The sequence below is a fragment of the Panthera tigris genome, chromosome D2, assembly GCF_018350195.1.
Source record: "Panthera tigris isolate Pti1 chromosome D2, P.tigris_Pti1_mat1.1, whole genome shotgun sequence".
In the NCBI taxonomy this organism is placed as follows: domain Eukaryota; kingdom Metazoa; phylum Chordata; class Mammalia; order Carnivora; family Felidae; genus Panthera; species Panthera tigris.
The window spans coordinates 55,108,176-55,128,418 of NC_056670.1; the positions used below are offsets into that span (position 1 = coordinate 55,108,176).

At 43.8% G+C, this 20,243-nt stretch overlaps 1 protein-coding gene and 1 long non-coding RNA gene across 3 annotated transcripts in view; one reads left to right on the plus strand and one right to left on the minus strand.

The window, feature by feature from the left end:
* Positions 1 to 20,243, minus strand: part of PIK3AP1 (phosphoinositide-3-kinase adaptor protein 1) — a 117,847-nt gene that overhangs the window by 52,821 nt on the left and 44,783 nt on the right. Inside the window, exons 3-6 of the mRNA XM_042960646.1 lie at positions 6,016 to 6,152; positions 3,182 to 3,326; positions 1,068 to 1,210; positions 554 to 686 (exon numbers count right to left, since the gene is read on the minus strand). Coding sequence (XP_042816580.1) covers positions 554 to 686; positions 1,068 to 1,210; positions 3,182 to 3,326; positions 6,016 to 6,152 — 558 coding nt within the window. The remainder of the gene's footprint in view (positions 1 to 553; positions 687 to 1,067; positions 1,211 to 3,181; positions 3,327 to 6,015; positions 6,153 to 20,243) is intronic.
* Positions 6,161 to 19,943, plus strand: LOC122231885. Of its 2 annotated transcripts, none has more exons than XR_006209161.1 (3): positions 6,161 to 6,748; positions 11,462 to 11,610; positions 18,683 to 18,875. It is a non-coding gene; the product is annotated as an uncharacterized LOC122231885 (long non-coding RNA). The 2 variants fall into 2 exon arrangements; XR_006209160.1 differs by lacking the exon at positions 6,161 to 6,748 and adding an exon at positions 19,291 to 19,943 and having other exon boundaries at positions 11,343 to 11,610; positions 18,683 to 18,814.

Below are 20,243 nucleotides of genomic sequence, written 5' to 3' on the forward strand. Positions count from 1 at the left end.
CAGAGGACAGCTGACATGCCAGGGGAGCCCCTGGCACCTAGATGGAACACCCTGCCAAAGGTTCGGGAAGGTCTTCCTGAGGAAGTGCTACCTAAGCCGCTGCAGGCGGGGAGAACAGAGGGCCACCAGGTGAACGGTAACCAATGAGGAGAGGAAGAAACTGTATTCCCATAAGTTGAGTTGGCAAGAGGCAGGGCAGAATTTTCATTAGGTGAAAGAAGCTCATACTTTCCGTAGAGCAGAGCCAAGGGATAGAGTGGAGAGAGATAAGGGCAGAAATGCAGCAGGAACCCCTTGGGAAGTGCTTGCAAACATGTTAAGGAGTTTGAACTTGATCTGAAGGCCAATGGGACCACAAAGGGTTTTTAGCAAGGGGTGGAGGTATGCAGATTGACAATTTGGAAGACCAGCTAGCCAGTGAAGGAATCATTCCCCAAGGATGAGCTGCAGGGAGGGAACCAGCGAGGTTTGAGCACAGGCTGACTGGATGCTGAAATCAACAGAGTGGAGTCAACCCACGGCTGGTTTCCTGAGGTTTGACCTTTTGACTTACTTGTCATCATATCTTCTTCTTCCAGTTGGTTAATTCCAAAGAGGTGCAATCCACTCGCAGGGATATTGTTCTTCAGAGACTCAGTTAGCAGTTTATCAAGGGTCTCTGTGTTGTAGGGCACAATTTTAAAGGCCTGAACACAAAAGGGAAGAAGGTCAGACTTTAACCCCAGCTATCTCCCATCCAGCAGGTTAGAAGCTGAAGAACCATGAGCAGAAACTACACACCCAGGGGTGCCTGGGTGGCTCAGTCAGTTAAGCATCTGACTTCAGCTCAGGTCATGATCTCGCGATTTGTGAGTTCGAGCCCCACGTCAGGCTCTGTGCTGACAGCTAAGAACTTGGGAGTCTGCTTTGAATTTTGTGTGTGTGTCTCTCTCTGCCCCTCCCCTGCTCATGCGTGCTCTCACTCTCTCTCTCAAAAATAACTAAAAACATTTTTTAAAAATTTTTAATTAAAAAATGAAAAGGAACTACGTGCCCAGAAAACTCAGGTTTCCTTTCAACATCCTTACCTGACACATGAACTCCACAGGATTTGCAGCATTGGACAATAAATTCCCAATTTCTTCCATGTCAGTATAGTAGCTGATAACAGTTTCACACACCACTAACTCCCCGGAATAGATCTTTAGAGAAACATTCCCAGATGAAAGGTCTAAACAGAAGAAGAAGAAAAAAAAAAAAACAAAAACAAAACACCACCATGAATGCACCCAGGAAGAACAAGGTTTCCAGGGAAAAGTGTTCATGGATTCGCCTTAATGGTAAAGAAATTAACTGGGGGCTGGAAGAAAGATTTTGGAGGTAAGGTGGAGGACAGAGAAGTGAGGGGAAGGGGAGAAGTAGGAAGTGAGCAGACCAGTACTTGGGAGGCCTCTGAGTCAAAGGAATTGTCCTCACTGGGTCTGCAATTGAGTTTTTGGAAGATTTTCATCTGTTTTATTCACTACACTAGGCCCAGTACCATGATAAACAGGAAGAGGAGCTGAGTTTAAAGCACTTTATACAAAGGTCAGTGGTTGGCACAAGGTGGGATAGATCCTGGCAGGTGGAACTCTGCCTCCACGACACCGGGCCAGGAGAATTGATTCACTTGCTCTGTTGCTGTCATTACTACGTCCTCTCTCTCTTCGGCACCACAGGAAGGGGTTTTGAGGAGGAAAGAAAAAATTAAAAATACACCAACCACAAAGATTTGATTCACAAAAGAGGAAATGCAACAAGTACAGAACATGGAAAAATATTCAGCCTCTTTAATAATCAAAGAAATGCAAATTAAAACAATGGGCTACTCTTTAAAAAGACATCAAATTAGCAAGGATATTTTAAATGATAATGTCTAGTGTTGGTGATGATATAGCAAACTTGATAGAAGTAATATTTCAGAAAGCAATTAAACCCTATTTCCAGGATCCTTAAAAATGCCCATCATTTCAAGGGATTCCATCTTGAGGAAAAAAATCCTAAATGCATGCATGAAGATGCTCAATATATCATAACTTAAAAGAATAAGAAGACAATAAGAAATCAGAAATTATGCAAATACAGAACACAATGAGGAAATGGAAAATTGAAAGATGACACTTCTTTTCAATGGAGTATTATGCAGCTTTAAACAATATGGATTATAAAATATAGGTCCAACACAAGGAACTGGCTTTAAAAACTATGATACATCTGTACAATGGATTACCTCGTAACCATTAAGCATCATGTTGCAAAAGAATATTTATTAACATGGGGAAATACTCAAAGGTATTTTCCAGGTAATGAAAGTGGCCGATGAGACTGTACAAAGCTATGTACACAGGGGTGCCTGGGTGGCTCAGTCAGTTAAACATCCGACTTCAGCTCGGGTCATGATCTCACAGCCTGTGAGTTCGAGCCCTGCGTCAGGCTCTGTGCTGACAGCTCAGAGCCTGGAGCCTGCTTTGGATTCTGTATCTCCCTCTCTCTCTGCTCCTCTCCTGCTCATGCTCTGTCTCTCTCTGTCTCAAAAATAATAAATAAAAACATTAAAAATAAATAAATTAAATAAATAAAAAAACAGAGCTATGTACACAGATTCAGAAAAATACAGAAATCACTGATTTCCTTTGAGGTGGGCATATAGGCAATTTTCTATTTACTTTCCTTTATGGTGGTTGTATTCCTCAACTTTTTGGTACTGAGCTCACATTACTTTTGTAACAGAAAAAGTATGTTATAAAATGGTAAGTTACAAAGTCCATGTAACAGCACAGGGTAAAAGAATGCTAAGAGAATAAATATAAGATTATATAAAGAAAAACAGAATATTGAAAACAACTGTTGTTAAAACTTGTGAACAAAGGCCAAAAGACAGTATAGTAGTCTGATGACTTTTTTCTACTTTCCTCTAGTTTAAAAAATTTTTAATATGTTTACTTCATAAGGATAAAAATTTTAATAGATCTATTTTTTCCCCATCACACATGTACATTTCTGCAACTTCCTTTTCCTTCAAATAGAACATGACAACCAAATCCAAATGTTGGCTGTCACTTTTCTCAATTGCTGAATAAAGACAGGACAAGTAAAAGAAAGTAAGAGTGGGCCTCTTCCTGAACAGGATGCCTAATTTCCGGAGGTAGATGGGGCTACTTACTGGGGGCCTTCACGGAAATGGTGTACTCATTCTCCAGCTTGGCTTCCACCCTTAATGAGGGAGAATCCTCAGGAGAAAATTCCGCTTCTGTGGTCACCCTCTCATCCAGCTTACATCTCACGATGACGTAGACAGTGGTTTCCGCCTGGAACAGGAGACCAGTCAGTGTCCCCTCTTCCTCCTGGGTACCCTATTAGGGTGCTGGGCAGAGGGTCTCCTGGCTCCCTGATCCCCAGCTCTATCTAGAGAGGCTGTCCCAGAGCAGGGTGGGGTCTGGAGTCTAGCACTGGGCACAACTGCTGTGGGTCTCAAAAAGACAAGTTACAAAGACCGAGAGTGAACATTTATAAGCCTTTACGGCAATTTGATGGAGTAATTTTATGTCTGTTGAACTTAATGTAATAATTTAAAAACCTGGGGCTTGTATTTCATACATACTTTTATTTCATTTTTACAGCATTTCTTTTTTATTGTGTTTTATAAAAGCATTAGCCCGTGGCAGAATTAGAAAACTTAAAAAGCAAAATAAAAAGGATCTTCACAGATAGTTTAAGAAGCACTATTCTGAGAGTAGGCTGGCTACTCAAAGTGAGGCCAGCAGACTAACAGCACTGGAAATCACTAGAAATGCAGAATCTCAGGCCCTTCCTGGATCTACTGAACCATCAAAATCCGAATTTTACCAAGACACCCGAGGTGACTCACATGCACCTCACAATGTGAGAGGCAACAGCCAGAAGAAGCCCTCTTGGCTTCTGCTCTTTATGCTGTTCTTGAATGGGAAAAATGCCTTATTGGAGGACTGATTTTCCTAAGGCATGGAGCAACCTATGAATAGCTATTTTACCTTGCTTTAAGATCTCTTGCTGGGCCAGCCACATACGATTGTCTTGTTTTACTGTGCTAGTTAAGTGGGTAATGGGCCTCTCAAAACTTGAACTGGTAAGGATAGGCCCTCCAAAGAGAAGCGGAGAAAGAAGAGATTTCCAGTCATTGCTAATCCCCAAGTGTTCATCCTAAGATTCTATTATAAAGTCCTTTGGGGCACCTGGGTGGCTTAGTAGGTTAAGTGTCCAACTTTGGCTCAGGTCATGATCTCACGGTTTGTGGGTTTGAGCCCTCAACCATTGGTTGAGCTCTGAGCTGACAGCTCAGAGCCTGGAGCCTGCTTCTGATTCTGTCTCCCTCTCTCTCTGTCCCTCCCCCTCTCACACTCTGTCTCTCTCTCTCGAAATGGACAATAAAATAAAATAAAATAAAATAAAATAAAATAAAATAAAAGTCCTCATAGTAGCCCTTCATGATGAAGGCCACTATTTCACAACAGGTGAAGGAGAAGCATGGTTCTGGTTTCTGGAGGCTGTTGAGGCTGAATGTGGATGTGTTTGTGGTTGACCTGGCTCTGGCTGCAGCCAAGGCCCTGTCCCACCTGCTCCTTCTCCCAGGCAACATGGGGAGTCAGAGAGAATGAGTGTGTTCTTCTCTGTTGACAGTCAGGACCCAACCCCAGTCCAGCCACCCCAGAATCCAGAGACCAAGGACAGGCCACAAGGAGAATCCTGGAGGCCAGGATGGGAGAAGGAACAAAAGTCTGGAGAATCAGGGAGGCATGTCAAGGGCACCATTCTTCAGTTCCAAATGCCTTCACCCACAAGTGCCCACTAGCCTGGTCTCGGGAAAAGACCACAGGTCTCAGGACGAGAAGAGTGCGGGGAAGACAGGCGGGCATATGGACAGCCTAGACGCTGGAATGCCCACCAAGAGCTAGCCAACAAGGAGGAAGCATGAAGTGGGCTGAGAATAAAGAAAAGTGAGTGGTGGGAACAGTGGACTGGGGGATACATGCCCCATCTAACGGGCTGCTAGGCCCAGCCACTCACCTCAGGCCTGGTATTACCAGATTCTGATTCAAAGGAAGCTGGGAACAGATTCTCATGCCTAATTGCTAAAACACTGTGCAATCTAAACCAAACATGTCTATGAGCTCAAGCTCACCCAAAGCAGGGGTTTGCAATCTCCACGGAGGGAGTCCTTGCTCAACACCTTGTGGCCTCAGGCTGCACGGAAAACCACTCACTGGTGCAAGGAAGCTAGTACTTCCCACTGCCAAGGCTCACACACCCTCTTGTCTCTAGGAGACCATGCTGGCAAACTTAGCAAAGGGCTTGTATCCACAGGGAAGTATTTTACTGCCCTGAACTAATTATCACATATTTTCCATAAGGAAATAAAAAACTACCAATAGGATGGTAGGATTCAAAGGACAATGGACTATCAATTGTGCCATCACATTCAAGTCACCTGTTAACACATGTCCCACCCTGAAAACGTGAGTCACATTATGCTTTGGCATTTATCTTATCCCTTTAGCAATCAGCCTTGGCAAGTTTCAGCCAGCAAGCTTCAAGGGACTCATGTGGGGCACAGCAGTGGTCGGTTGATGGAGAAGCAAGCTCGCAAAATGCCCCTCATCTCCCTCCTCCCAGCACTACCCTGGCAGGAATAGACCCAGGCCTCTACCTCCAGGGCTGGCATAAGTGTCCGGTAATGCTCATGTGTGCCACATGCTCTATCTTTTTGATCTAGGAACTCACAGTCTTAGATCGATGGCACATACATTCCTGAGCTCACCTCTGTTGGACTTAAAGGAGTGAGTTGTGCTCAAGGCCCAGGTCCTGGGGTTCTCAGGGCAGCTCATCTACAGAGGAATCCCAAGGGAACGCTGGGATTACACTGAGGTGCACCAGGAAAACCCCACTCCTTTCACTATGACAACTGCATCCACTGAAAAGGCCATGTTCTGACACTGATCCACCAGCCCCAGGAGCGCCTACCCCACAGCGAATGCGGTCCGGCTGCACCACCATCAGGTTCCCAGGTGAAGTCTGCGGCGGTAGGCTCTGCTGCTTCAAGTAGGAAGGCCCCTTCTCGTCTTCAGCCTCTGTGTCAGTGACTGAGTCACAGCCAGAATCTATGGAACAAAGGACACCGCTGAATGGGAACACAAGGAAGGAGAACTATTGGGCACGTTCCACCCCCCGAAAGCCCCGAACGTTACCAAATAGGAAATGGCTCTGAACGTCAAATAAATACAAGCTGAAGGGAGTGACTCAGGAAATCATGAAAGAGGACCTAATGAGGAAAAGCCAATGACCTGGTAGGCCACAAGGGTAGGGTGACAGCAAGAGGAAGACTGCTGAGAAGAAGGCCAAAAAGTCTGAGACAGGCTGCTGCCCAAGGCTGGCAAGTCTAGTCTCAACCGGTGGGCTTCTGGAAGCTTTGCCTCCAGACTTCCTGCACTGCTGGCTTTAGTGGCTGTGAGGAAAGGAGAACCCTTCTCCTCAGGTGGGGTCAAGCATCAGCTGTCCATTTAAAGGCCATCTTTTGAACATCAAGTAAAAACTGTGCTGTCCAGGAAGCCACTATTCCTCAGGGTTACGACGAGCCGATGTGCCCACTCTGGAGTAACAGTGACAAGCATTCATTTTCAACAAATCTCCGGTCAGTGTAACCGGGTTCCAGATAGGTGCCACAGCCAACACCTCTACTGTGCACAGGCTCAGGCAGGTGAGGAGGGGTGTCCTGGTGTGTGGGGCATGGCACAGAGTGAGATGATGCTGAGATGGTGTAAGTGGAACCTACCAGAGCTCTAAGGCAGGGGCTCTTAACCAGAATCCATCAATTGATAGGCTGTGTGCAAGATTTTTATTCGGGGGGGGGGGGGGGGGGGCGTGCACGCACATGTGTGCGCACAGGCCTATACTCTCTGGAGATAGTCCAAAGCTTCTGTAAGATCCCAAAGAAGGACAAAATGGTTAAGAATGGTTAAGAGGAGAAGGAAGGCTCATCCAGCCCCTTTCTTGGGCCATCTCTTCTTCACTCCTAAATCACTTACAGAGCAGCCGAACATGTCAGGCACTGAGAGGACATGAAGATGAGTAAGATATCGATCCTGCCTGTGGAGAACCCACAGTCTAAAAGGGCAGGTACAGTGAGAGGTAAGGGTTATCTTGGCTGATTCCTGCAGGCTGACCTCCCAGGGAAGGAGGTGGCCTCTCGCAGAGCTCACAGCAATCAGTCCTAGTAGAATGCTGGGCTGGTACATCAGGCCACTAATACGTCCCACAGAAAGCTCTACCCACGGGCTTGCATGCTAGACCTCAGGTCATACAGGGGAAGAGGCTGTGCTCCCACAACCGCGAAGGCTGAGATGGGGGAGCTGGGTTAGGGGACTAGGCACCATCACGTCCTACTGCTGCTAACTGTGGGGCAACGACCTCCAGGACCCGCTCAGGCTGGGCAAAGGGCTGAGGTTTCCCAGATAGGCAGCTTAAAAACCCCACAGCCTTGGCCAGCGGTCTCATCCTAGAGCCTGACATCTGTGCTGACAGATGTCTATGCACGGCCCCAGACTGTGACAGTGAGGCAGATTCCTGCTGCTCTTCCCCTCTCTGTGATTTCTCTCAAGACTCACTATTCCACAAGGTCTGCCGGAGGCGGCCAGATCTCTGACCCTGCTTGCACAACAGGAATCGAAGCAGAATTTAGTGCTGACAGACGAGGCAAAGGACTCTGGGTGTTTTAAGCGGGGTGGGGGGGGGGGTGATACTATTTTTCACTAGCCATCAGAGCCAACGATCTTCTGTATCTCTCCTGTCCTTGCCAATCCTACTGACTCCCTTCTCAGTGCTAATTATCCTCCTCCAAGGCTAACTGAAGTAATGTCCCTGCCTCCCTGCTCTCCAAGACCCATTAACTCAGGCTGCCATTTTCTCCACTGGATCTGCCCTTCCTGATAGCCTTCTGTCCTTGATCGGCTACTTCTAGAACAGCCAGGACCCATTCCCATGAACGGAGTTGTACATGCCACCCAAGCAACTCTCAGCCACCAAGGGACCTTGTGAAGGAAAGAGCCGAAAAGATCAGTGATGATTAATATTCTTCTTCTGAGTAATTATATAATATCACCTCAAGCTTCAATATTTTATTATTAGATGCCTGAACTATCCCATTTTTTTTTTCATTTCTGAGGTTCTTCTTGGAAAAGAAAATAACCTCATTGAGTTAAAACACTCAATCAGCTACTTTATTTTTATTATTATTATTATTTTAATATATATTTATTTTTGAGAGAGAAGGAGAGTGCAAGCAGGGGAGGGGCAGAGAGAGAGGGAGACACAGGATAGAAAGCAGGCTCCAGGCTTTGAGCTGTCAGCACAGAGCTGGATGCGGGACTCAAACCCAAAAACCTGGAGATCGTGACCTGAGCCGAAGTCGGAGACTTAATGGACTGAGCTACCCAGGCACCCCTCCAATCAGTTACTTTAAACTGCAAGAAGCTCCCCAGAATTGCTCCAGAATTGTTTAGATGCTACCCTGAGCGGCCGAGTCCCAAGCACCAACTTTTGCCAATTCTCTATTCTAATTTACAATACAGGTACAAGCTCCTTGGGACAGACCCATTGTACAGTCTACCAGTGCTTCAAGAAAGAAGAACATGTCATTTCTCCCAAATTACTGATCTATTATTAGCCAGCTAGCCAAAGAGTCAGAGCTCTAGTAAATAATATTAAGGAAAGAGCAGAGAAAATACAAATATGCCAATGAGAAAGACAGGATAATAAAAGATATGGAGAATTTTAGAAACACACTGATGTGAATTCCATGCTAAGAATTTTTTAGATTTCAGTACAATTTTTATAGAAAAATATTAATTGCCAAAATGGTCTTAAAATAAGAAGAAAATCTGACTAAATCAATAATCATAGATTATATATGTTTTATGTCTCTTACTAAAGTTAAAGAAACAATAAAGTGTATTCCTATTTTAGATTACATTTATAAAAAAAAAATTAAACAGCAATTAAATTCAATGGATAACCCAAAAATCAAGCTTCATTCTCATAAAAACTTAATATGTGATAAAGAAAGCATTAAAAATCAGTATAAAGAAAATGGTTGGTGAGAAGAATGACTCAGGAAATGGTGCTGGGAAAATTTAGCTATTTTGGGGCGGGGATGGGAAAACAGAGGGACTATTGCGATGCTTTCTAATTCTCACATACCTCCAAATAAAGTTTATATGGATTATAGACTGAAGTGAACAATAAAACAGATTTTTAAAATTAAAAAGATGAAAATATGGGTGAAAATTTAACATTGGCTCGAGAAAAGACTTATTAATCTTAAACAACAAAAGAAATACAATCCAAACAAGCAATAGGGTTGGTATGAATTTAAAACTTCAGTAAAAAACATTTTAAAAACCTAAAATCTAAATCATATTGTTTTGGTGGCATTAGTCATAATAGTGAAATTGGAAACAACCCAATTGTCCCTCAGCTGATGAATGGATAGACAAAACATGGTATATTATTCAGTCATAAAAAGGAATAAAATATTGACATTGAAAACATACTGAGTGAAAGAAGCCAGTCACAAAAGACCACATATTTTTTTATTCCAAATATATGATATGTCTACAATAGGCAAATCTATAGAAACAAAAAGTAGATTAGTGGTTGCCTAGGGCTGGGGGCTTGGTGGGGGCTAGGGAGTTGGGGGAGCATAGCTAAGGGGTATGTAGTTTCTTTTTTGAGGTAATGAACATATTCTAGAATGAATTGTGGTGATAGCTGCAAAAGTCTGTGAATATACCAAAAAAAGCCTCGCTGAATTTTACACTTTAAATGGGTAACTTGTATATTATATGAATTACGTCTCAATAGAGTGTTACCAAAAAATCCAGTGGCAAGTCACAAACTGGTTTAAAATTAGAAATAAACAAGCGAAGGGGATAATTTCCTTAAGATATGAAGAGATCACAGAAATGTCTTTTAAAATACCCAATAAGTAGATAATTCACCAAGGAAAAAATACAAATTAACTCCCCATCTAAAAAGAAATAAACCATCATTCATTATCACTAATGATCATGAAAATAAAAATAACATTTTACATTTACTGCTATTTTACCTTTTCGAGTTAGGAAACTTTTGAAGGTGAGGTAATATACTCACTCTCATTTGATGCTGAGGGAAGTATAAACTGGTAAGACCTTTCTGGCAAGGCATGTGTTCATATGCCGAGAAAGAGAAAGGTTTTGGTTTTGGTTTGGTTTGGTTTGATGTTTTGTTTTGTTTTGAGAGAGAGAGCATGAGCAGGAGAAGGATACAGAGAGAAAGAGAATCCCAAGCAGGTTCCAGACTCAGCGCAGAGTCCAACACAGAGCTCGATCTCACAACCAGATCATGACCTGAGCCAAAATCAAGAATCAGACAGACTCTCAATTGACTGAGCCACCCAGGCGCCCCTGAAAGAGAAAGTCTTTAAAGTGTTCATACTTTTGGCCGCATAATTCTACTATAAGTCTCTCTTAAGGGGGAAAATAAATGTTCAAAATGTAGAGAAAGACAATGAACAAAGATGTCTGCTAAATCACTCTTCGTATCCATGAAAAGTGGAAAACAACCTAACTGATGAAAGAACATTTAAAAATATCATTTTAAAAGAGTTTTAAGTATGGGGCGCCTGGGTGGCTCAGTCGGTTGGGCGTCCAACTTCAGCTCAGGTCACGATCTCGCGGTCCGTGAGTTCGAGCCCCGCGTCGGGCTCTGGGCTGACGGCTCAGAGCCTGGAGCCTGCTTCCGATTCTGTGTCTCCCTCTCTCTCTGCCCCTCCCCCGTTCATGCTCTGTCTCTGTCTCAAAAAAATAAATAAATAAATAAATAAATAAATAAACGTTAAAAAAAAAAGTTTTAAGTAGAAGCTTATGATATTATGTTAAGCAAAAAAGCAGGATATAGAATCATATATCTTATAGTGTCGGATATCAACTATATAAAGAAAAACGCATTTAAAAGGTCAGAAAAAAATCTGTCCTTGGATTGTGTATGGCCCCTCTTCCCTCCCTCCCTCTTTTCCTCCTTCCTTCCTACCTCCCAACCTTCCATGTGTTTTCCTATTTTATACAATGAGAAAGCACTTGGATAATGGGGGTTGGGGTACAGAGAAAAGCAGTAACTGACTCCGTTGGCTAATCGTGTCACTAGCTTGGCATAAATGAGATTGACCCTAACAGTGCGGCACTTGGCAGATATTCCCCAGCATTCAGATGGGGCATATAAACAATTCCTTCCAGTAGGTCTATTCATTTAGTCACCTGAAATGAATTCACTCCCAGCAGCTAATTCACTTCAGGAAGTCAGGCAGGATGCCATTCATTCTGCTGGCTGATTCTGGAGCCGCTGATTGACAACACTATCGCTTGCGTTTCTTCAGCCACATCTGCCTCTTCCACAGCGTACTACAGACTGGGCCAGGCCAACCACTTCAGCAAATCCAAAGTTTCCTTTGAAGGAAATGCCAACCCAGACATAAGCACCCCTGAAACCCACCTGACAGAGTGACATGGCACCAAGCTTTGCCACGTAAGTATGCAGATCCCTTGTGACCCCCTCCCCACCTTGAAGATAATACCACCTTTTTTTCTAACGTTTATTCATTTTGGAGAGACAGAGAGAGACAGAGCATGAGTAGGGGAGGGGCAGAGAGAGGGAGACACAGGATCTGAGAGCCTGATGAGGAGCTCGAATCCATGAGCTGTGAGATTATCACCTGAGCCGAAGCCGGATGCTTAAACCAACTGCGCCACCCAGGTACCCTCATAATACCACCTTTGCTGTCCTGAGACTCAAATAATAAATGTTTGAGTGAAGGCATTCCGAAAACCCCAAGGACCCCCCACAATGTAAAGTACTATTAAGACACCAATAGTATCCTCACTGCTTTAAAATTGAACAATATTTTCTCAGCTTTTATGAGGTCCACAGGAACTCTGGAGAAATCATAGAAAAAAAGACTTCCTTTGTACATCTGCCCCCCTACACACACACACAAAGTCTTATCTATAAAGGATCCATGTGGCAAATACTCCTAGGATTCAGTGGCAGGAAAAGTCTGTCTCTTCAGAGAACTTGCCTGTTTTCTCTTACTAGACCACAAGAACAGGCTAACATGGTGCATTTCACTTTTTGCCCTTACTTCCAGACAGTTCGGTCATCATTTTAGTTCTTAACTGCTGTTAACACTCTCACCCAGGTCCTTGGTCATGCCTATTTGTCTTTAATATTGTGTTTAATTTTGGAGGCTGCTCCAAATTCTTTGGGGATCTAGGGAGGATGTGAATCAATGTTTCTCAAACTGGTATCTGCCAGAAGTCCTCCCCTATAGTCCTTATGAGAATCTGTGCTTGGGCTTTAAATTTAGATGATAATGTCTTTAAAGTAAAAGGCAAACACGTTCCAAGTTATCTAGATGACCATGTTATAACTGGGTCCTGCCATAGGATTGTGGTGTCTGTGTGTGTGTGTGGAGGGGGTGGGTTGCAATCATTTTGCAGCTAGATTGTGCTATTCTGAATGTCAGAGGCTAATGAGCAAAGAGGAGAGGGGGCAGGGCAATGTGCAGAGGAGGCATTTGTGCCACATGAACACCAGAGGGTCTCCCTGTACACTACTTCATATAGAGAAATGCAGTGGGAGATCCAAGTCCCAAAATAACACAGGGGAGCTGCAGCAACCCCCTCAATGGAATCAGTGAGCACCACAGCCTCGTGCCATGTTCATGATGCTTCCTCAATAAACCAGCATCGTCTGATGAAATAAATATAGTCAGTATGCCTTTTATTTGTTTCATACCTATATTTGTATCTTGCCCATGTTCTGCTTTCAGAGTTGGGAAAGAATACTAAGCGTAAGAATACTGAGCCTAAGAGTAAAGAATATGTTAATACATAGTTAAACAACATCAGAATAATGGGTTTTTTTCCCTCTGTGAAGGAGTCTATACATTATTTGGGTCTATAAACACCATGAGTTTTAGGGGCACCTGGGTGGCTCGGTCGGTTAAGCATCACATTTTTGATTTCAGCTCAGGTCATGATTTCACAGTCATGAGATCAAGCCCTGCCTTGGGCTCCTCATTGGGCCTGGAGCCTGCTTAGGATTCTCTCTCTCTCCCTTGCTCTCAGCCCCTCCCCCACTCACACATGCTCACACATTCTCTTTCTCTCTCTCCAAATAAATAAACATTTTTTCAAGCTATAAATTTTAAATGAAATGCATATATGTATTCACCTGTACCCCCACTGCACCACGTGGAGCCACTCATACTAGGTCAGAGGATTGATTGGTGACAGACTCCTTCCTACTAATAATAACAATAAAAGTTACCATTCATTGAATACTGTGGTGACTGCTTAACAGTCTTAATCTCATTTAATACTTACAACAACACTAGGAGATAGGAATCAAGACCCTATTCTCATTTTATAGATGGAAACATGTGCCTGAAGGACTCAAGTAAGCAAGCAAGTGGGAATTCACCCCCAGGGGTCTGTGTCTGGCCTCGTGTTTGGATGGGTCCAAGGCAGGAAGCAGCTGTCACCTGCTATTCCTGGTGTGGGGTTGTGGCTGCAACTCACGAGACACAATGTGGGCTTTTGCTCACCAATGCCTGGTGATGCTGTCTTGTTCTGAGCCATGCTGCCTTGGGTTAGGTGTGCTGTGACCTGCAACCGGGACCAATAGGCACATCCTGAGAATGGGGTTTAAGTCAAGAGACACTGAACATCAATGGAACCAGCCAGGATCCTGCAAGTTCAAGGGGTCTCTGACGCAAGGCTGCACTCTCTTACTTCCCAATTAAGTTTTCAGACCATTAAGTTTGCTGTCTTTTTCCTGCACATTGTCTGGCACTCAGTCAAGACTACGGCATTTTGATAGTCTGCAGGAGGGCCAGAGAATGATGTTTGCTGATCTTGGAGAGTTTCTTCAGAATACACAAGCTAACTTTTCTTTGTAAGGTAATGCTAAACTTTGGGAGAACTATAAACAAGGATCATTCTTAAAAATAATCGCATTTGGGGGCACCTGGGTGGCTCAGCCAGTTAAGTGTCCAACTCTTGATCTCAGCTCAGGTCATGATCTCACTGTTCATGAGTTTGAGCCCCACATCAGCCTCTGCGTGGATGGCGTGAACAAAGCCTGCTTGGGATTCTGTCTCACCTTCTCTCTGTCCCTCCCCCACTTGTGCTTTCTCTATCTCCCTCTTAAAATGAATAAACTTAAAAAAAAATACACATTTGTTGAGCATTTACTATACGCCAGGAACCAGGCAAGACCCTTAACATATAAGATTCCATTTTATCACAACTAAGAGATTGATATGACTCTGCCCATTTCACAGATGTGAAAACTAGGGCACGGAAATTTAAGCAAGTTGTCCAAATCATTCAAGTGCTTGCTGTGTGAAAATTTAACCCCCAAATCCATGCTCTTGTGCACTTTTACAGTGTTTTCCACACTGTGACCCACATAACCTGGTGTACAGGAGATGATTCCAAAGTGAACAGCAAATATTCAGTGACACTGAACCACATGGTAGAAAGCAATCCCCTTTCAATTCTTTCAATCCCACTATATCAAGAAGACCTGGTATGATAAGAGGATGCCTTTAATAGCTCTTTCACATGCTTTTCTTTTTCTCCCTTGGTACAATGGTGAGAACAAGGCCTTAACCCCACAGACTTCTGTAGGCTCAAGTATCCAGTAAAACTTAATACCATTGTTTGATTTTTATTGTCTTTATTTTTAAAGTTACCTTTTTCAACATTAAAAGATTCTGGTTTTTCAATTATAGTGGCAAAGCTTCATTTTTTTTTTTTTTAATCGATAGAGAGAGGGAACAAGTGAGCGAGGGCAGAGAAAGAGAGGGAGAGAGAGAGAGGATCCCACAAAGGGCACAGAGAGAGAGGAAGAGAGAAAGAGAAAGAAGTTTGGCTCACCCAGTGTGGGACTAGAACTCACATAATGACATAATGACCTGAGCTGAAGTCAGGTGCTTAACTGACTAAGCCACCAAGGCACCCCAAAATTTCCTTTTAAAATAAATTTACATAGGGGCACCTGGGAGGCTCAGTCGGTTAGGGGTCTGACTCTTGGTTTTGGCTGGGGTCATGGTCTCGAGGTTCATGGGTTTGAGCTCTGCAACAGGCTCTGTGCTGACAGTGCAGAGCCTGCTTGAAATTCTCTCCCTCTCTCTGCCCCTCCCCTCCTCATGTTCTCTTTCTTTCTCTCTCTAAATAAAAACTAAACTAAGAACACCCTTTTTAAATAAGATAAGTTTACTTAAAAAACATGAAATGACTCAAAGACAATATTGGGTTTTTTTTTTTTTTTTTTTTAAAGTAGGCTCCATGCCCAGTGTGTGGCTTGAACTCATGACCCTGAGATCGAGTCACATGCCCTACCAATTGAATTGGCCAGACACCCACAAAATAGTGTTAATAGTACAATGGAAATAGATAGCGGTTGAACATTGTGAATGTCATTAACGTCGCTGAATTGTATATTTAAAATTGGTTAAAATGGCAAATATATATCATATTTTGCCACATTTAAAAAATTGATAATGTAATATACCCAAACCAAAAAACCCATTGAATTTTACCCTTTAAATGGGTGAACTGCATGGCATATGAATTATATCTCAATAAAACTGTTGAAAAAGATAAATCAAAAGCCATGTTGATAATTCTCACGTGACTGAAGTTTGAAGAAAGGTGAATTATGCTGTACTGCTCCCATTTTGTTAAGCTAAATTCATCAGTAATTTTTAAAATAAGGTAAAGTAAAGGGAGGAAGAGAGGAAGAAGACCTGAAGTATGAACATACTGAATCCAAGTTTTGGATGAGAAGGAAAAAGAAAGTGAACAAAGAAAGAAATGAAGGCGATACATTTCAGCAGAGAATGAAAAGCTTTCTACCAATATAGCCCCAAATGGCATGAAACAGAAATGATCATTAGGGCGACTCCAATTGTGGTCACCGGGGAATGTGTGTCCCTGGGCTAGAATGAAATAGGAGAGGATCGTCAGTTATGTCCAAGATTTCCAGTGCAGCTGTTAAAAGAAAAGAGTGAAGAAACTCAAAGATTTCTTGGAAGGATGCAGACATGAATAGCCACGAAACCCAGGTAGCGGGGTCCGGGAATGAAAGCGGCCATATTCTCTCTGCATTTGCATCCTGGGTCAGGGACGCAAATTTAACCATCACACAGGTGAGGCAGGAATATAGAGAGTTGCCTGAAGTCTGGAGAAACTTCCAGTGGCTTTTCTAATGTCAGGATGACATTTCTCAACTATTATGATTTTCACCCGTCCTACCTAAGCTACAATGTTGAAACCATAAAACGACTATGCCTGAAAGCCTGACATAAAGCTTTCCGAAGCCTGAGCTTCCAGATGACCTAGCAAGCACCTACTGAACATGTTAGACATGGGTCCCACTGGGGACTATACAATGTGTCCTCCACAGTCTTGGCCTTCAGCTTACAGCTGAACTGGGAAGAGGAAGCTCCATGGGAAAAACATGACAGAACTATGGAATCCCTTACCAGCAAGCAGCAGCCTGTGTGGTGAGACCATAACCACAACAACATGAAGTAAGTTATATTTTAAGTGTTTAAAATGTGCTGGTGCAGGAAAAATAGAACAGAAGTTTCAGAAGTTGAGAAAACCTTCCCGAGGGATGAAGAAGGCAGGTTAACTTTCTTTAATTGATTCAAATAGTAGCTGGATGCTGAGATGACTCTTTGGTGAAGAAGGTACATTTTCCATTTAAATTAATAAAATAATTCATAATTCTTTCCTTTATTCCTTCCACATATAGTCATTGCCTATCAATGAATAATAAATATTCAAAGCATATCTTAGGACCCCCAAGAAATGCAGGGGTGAGAACATTTCTGTCTTCCCTGGCAGTGGGGGGATCACACAGGCAAAAAACACAGGACAGCTGCTCTCAACCTCCAGAGACAAATGAGAACAGGAATAACTTAAAAATAAATAAATAAATACATACATACATAAATACATAAATACATAAACCTCATGAGGGAAAAGCAGGAATTTATCAATAAAACACAGTTTATGGCCACTAGAGGATCAAAGCAGAAAGGACATCCCCAAAGAAATGACAGGTATGGAGTTGAAAGACACAGAGAATGCGGACATGGGGGCAGGGGAGTCAGGGCGACTTTCCTGGCAGAGGTAAAGGCATGATTAAGGACACAAAGGCTTCACAGCAAATGATGCGTTTGAGCTACAGGAAGCACTGTGGGGGTACCTTCTATATGGGGTAAGAGGGGAAAGGGAATGAGAGGGCCCTGAATGCCATTTCAGGGACTTTGGTTGTGTATCAAAGACCTGTCAGCAACACTACTCAGGAGAAAAGGCCATTCTGTAAAATACAGATTGAAAATAAAGTTTCATTTTTCTAAAAGTGGACGAACTTTGCTTGTTTTTCAAAATAATTCCAGACACACAAGCAGAGTATGTCAGCTCTTTTGTAAATCTTGGTCAGAATCAAGAAGGGGAGTGGCTGACCACCCAACACACAAACAGTGTGGAGCAAACAGTGCCTCCAAATAAATAAGAAAACACAAACTGGAGGCTAACAAACTGTTGCCAAGCCAACATCCTGCTCTATCGCTTTCTCGAACGAATGAGATGCTATAATTAACCTGATGTCTGAGAATATACCACAAGCATGGTTCACAAAATGCTTACAAAAATGATTCTCAAGTAGACTAAACATTTCTCCTACCATGTACTTTGTTTCTACGCTATGAGCTTAGAAAATTAGGGTTATGGTTATTATGTCCTTAGAAAACGCAGAGGGAGACCTGAGGCCTAGCCTCGTCCCCAAGTTCCAAATGTGTGCATCCAAATAAAGGAGGCTTTGCTCCCTGCAAGAGCATGTGGATTCTGGGGCGAGGTGAGAGGCTTATAATGGCGGGACTCAGGTTCTGGGTTTCTGTAACCCCCCGCTTCCTGGCAAACATCAAGAGGGCTTATTCATTTTAGTCATCACCCATGGGTCTTTCTCCCCACTTGTTCACCCACCTTGGTTAGTGGGTACTGAATTTCCTGTCCGATGAACCCCTTTCTCTTAAAAAGCTCCCAGCCCAGTAACAAGTATACCCAAGCTACAGGTCACCAACCCCCCCGACAGAGTCACATACAGTCATCAGTCTGAATGGCGGTAGGAGGAGTCGGAGGAATGCCTTACCCACCACATATCTTACTGGCATTAAAGTCGGGTGGGGGGAGGTGACCATTGTTTAGAGATTATTTAGAGTTAGAATGAGTTCATTAAAGTGATATCAATCGTTGGCCATGTCGCCTTCATCATCTCATCCTCGTGATGTTAAAAAGGGAAGGCAGGGAGTCCTGCGGGCATATCCCTAACTCAGGCTTTCAATAAACTCATGGTGGCCACTCTGCCTCCCTGGAAACAAGGAGAAAGCAATAGAAAGGAGGAGCAAGAATGAGTCCACTCCTCCCATAAACCCAGGCTGACTTCCTGAGGTGGTCGGTGTTGCTGACTTTCCCAACACAGGCCAGCTCACCTGTCGCATTCAACCCGCTTTGCCATCCAGATGTTCTGTGCCAGCCGCAGATTCCTGAGGTGGCCCAGGTTCATTACACGCCGGTGGATATGCAGTGCAAGGTAGAGGGTTCTGATCAGGACTCTACTGTACATCAACGCCAGTCTTCTCCAGCTCACATAGGTAAGGAGTCCTTGTTCCTTCCTTCACCAGGTTAATTCCCCTGGCCCCCCTTCAAGTTCAGGATAAGGGTGCTGGACGGGAGAAGAGGAGACCTCAGGACTCTCAGATCTCTATCCAGCCCCCACCCAGTGACTCTAAATGAACTGGTCAAAGTGTTAGTTTTGTTTTGCTTTAAAGCGAAAGATGACGGCTCTTTCCTTCCCCTCCCCAACACACCCTACCTGCTCTTCAGCTTGAATAAAAATAGCCCCACAGATGAGGCTGCCATGACAACCAAAGTGAGCTTGACAGCCTCTCCTGCCCCCCAGCCTTGCTGGGCCTCTCCAGCCCTCTCCCAAGTTCAACCTGCAGGAAACCTCCCTGAGTACCAGACCCAAACTGCTCCGCCCTCATCCAAGAAGCCAAGGGTTATTTGGAGTTCTCGCACCACCCAGTGCCTCAGAAGTTTTTAATTTGTTCTCATTTGTTCCTTTCAGTGTCCTCAGCTACCTGTGCCAGACACGACTGTCTCCACCTTGCAGATGGAAAACGGAGGGCACAAGGACATGAAATGACTCGCCCCAGGTCATCAGCAGTGGGTTTAATGGTAGAACCAGATTTAGAACTCAAGGCTCCCGTTTCCTAACCAGTTCTCAGTCTGAAGGAACAATTGATCTCACGAAAGATGACCCCAGGAGAGGAATAATTCCTCCGGGGTGAGCTTCTCCCTGGCCACAGACAGAAGTCCCTCAACCAGTCTCTGAGATAAATCTGGGAAGGGTTGCAGAAACCCACCTCTACCCTGGATCCAGCATCTCTGGGGATGCTCCAAGCACAGCTTTCATGGGCCAAGTTTATCAAAATCCTTAAGAAGCGTCATCCATACCTGCATTCCAAAATCCACCCCTGGGGAGAAGGCTCTCCACCAGGAGGGCTCTCAGGGCTGGAGGCCTGTAAGCCCCTGTTTCATCCTTCAGGAAACCCCAGTGTTGCTAACAAAGCAGGAGGTACCACAGCCCCCATGAAGGCTTCCTCTTTCTTCACCTCTTTCCGATACTTATAAATGTGCTTCCTCTCTCTATGTAAATTTCGTTCAAATGGCAGGACATACGCTTGTAATGAGGCCATTAATAACTACTCTTTAAACAGCCTCTTCTGAGTTTCCTGGTTCAGAAATCAATTCTAATCTAAACAGACATTGATGTCTAGATTTACTGGTGTGAGGACAGACAAATGGGCTTTGTCTGGCGCAGGCCACAAAAATACAGTTTATTTTCACCCGGCCAAGAACTGGGAGACCAAAGGAAAAAAAAATTTTTTTCATGTTTATTTCTTTTTGAGACAGAGTGTGAGCTGGGGAAGGGGCAGAGAGAGAGAGGGAAACACAGAATCCAAAACAGAATCCAGGCCCTGAGCTGTGAGCACAGAGCCCGACACAGGGCTAGAACTC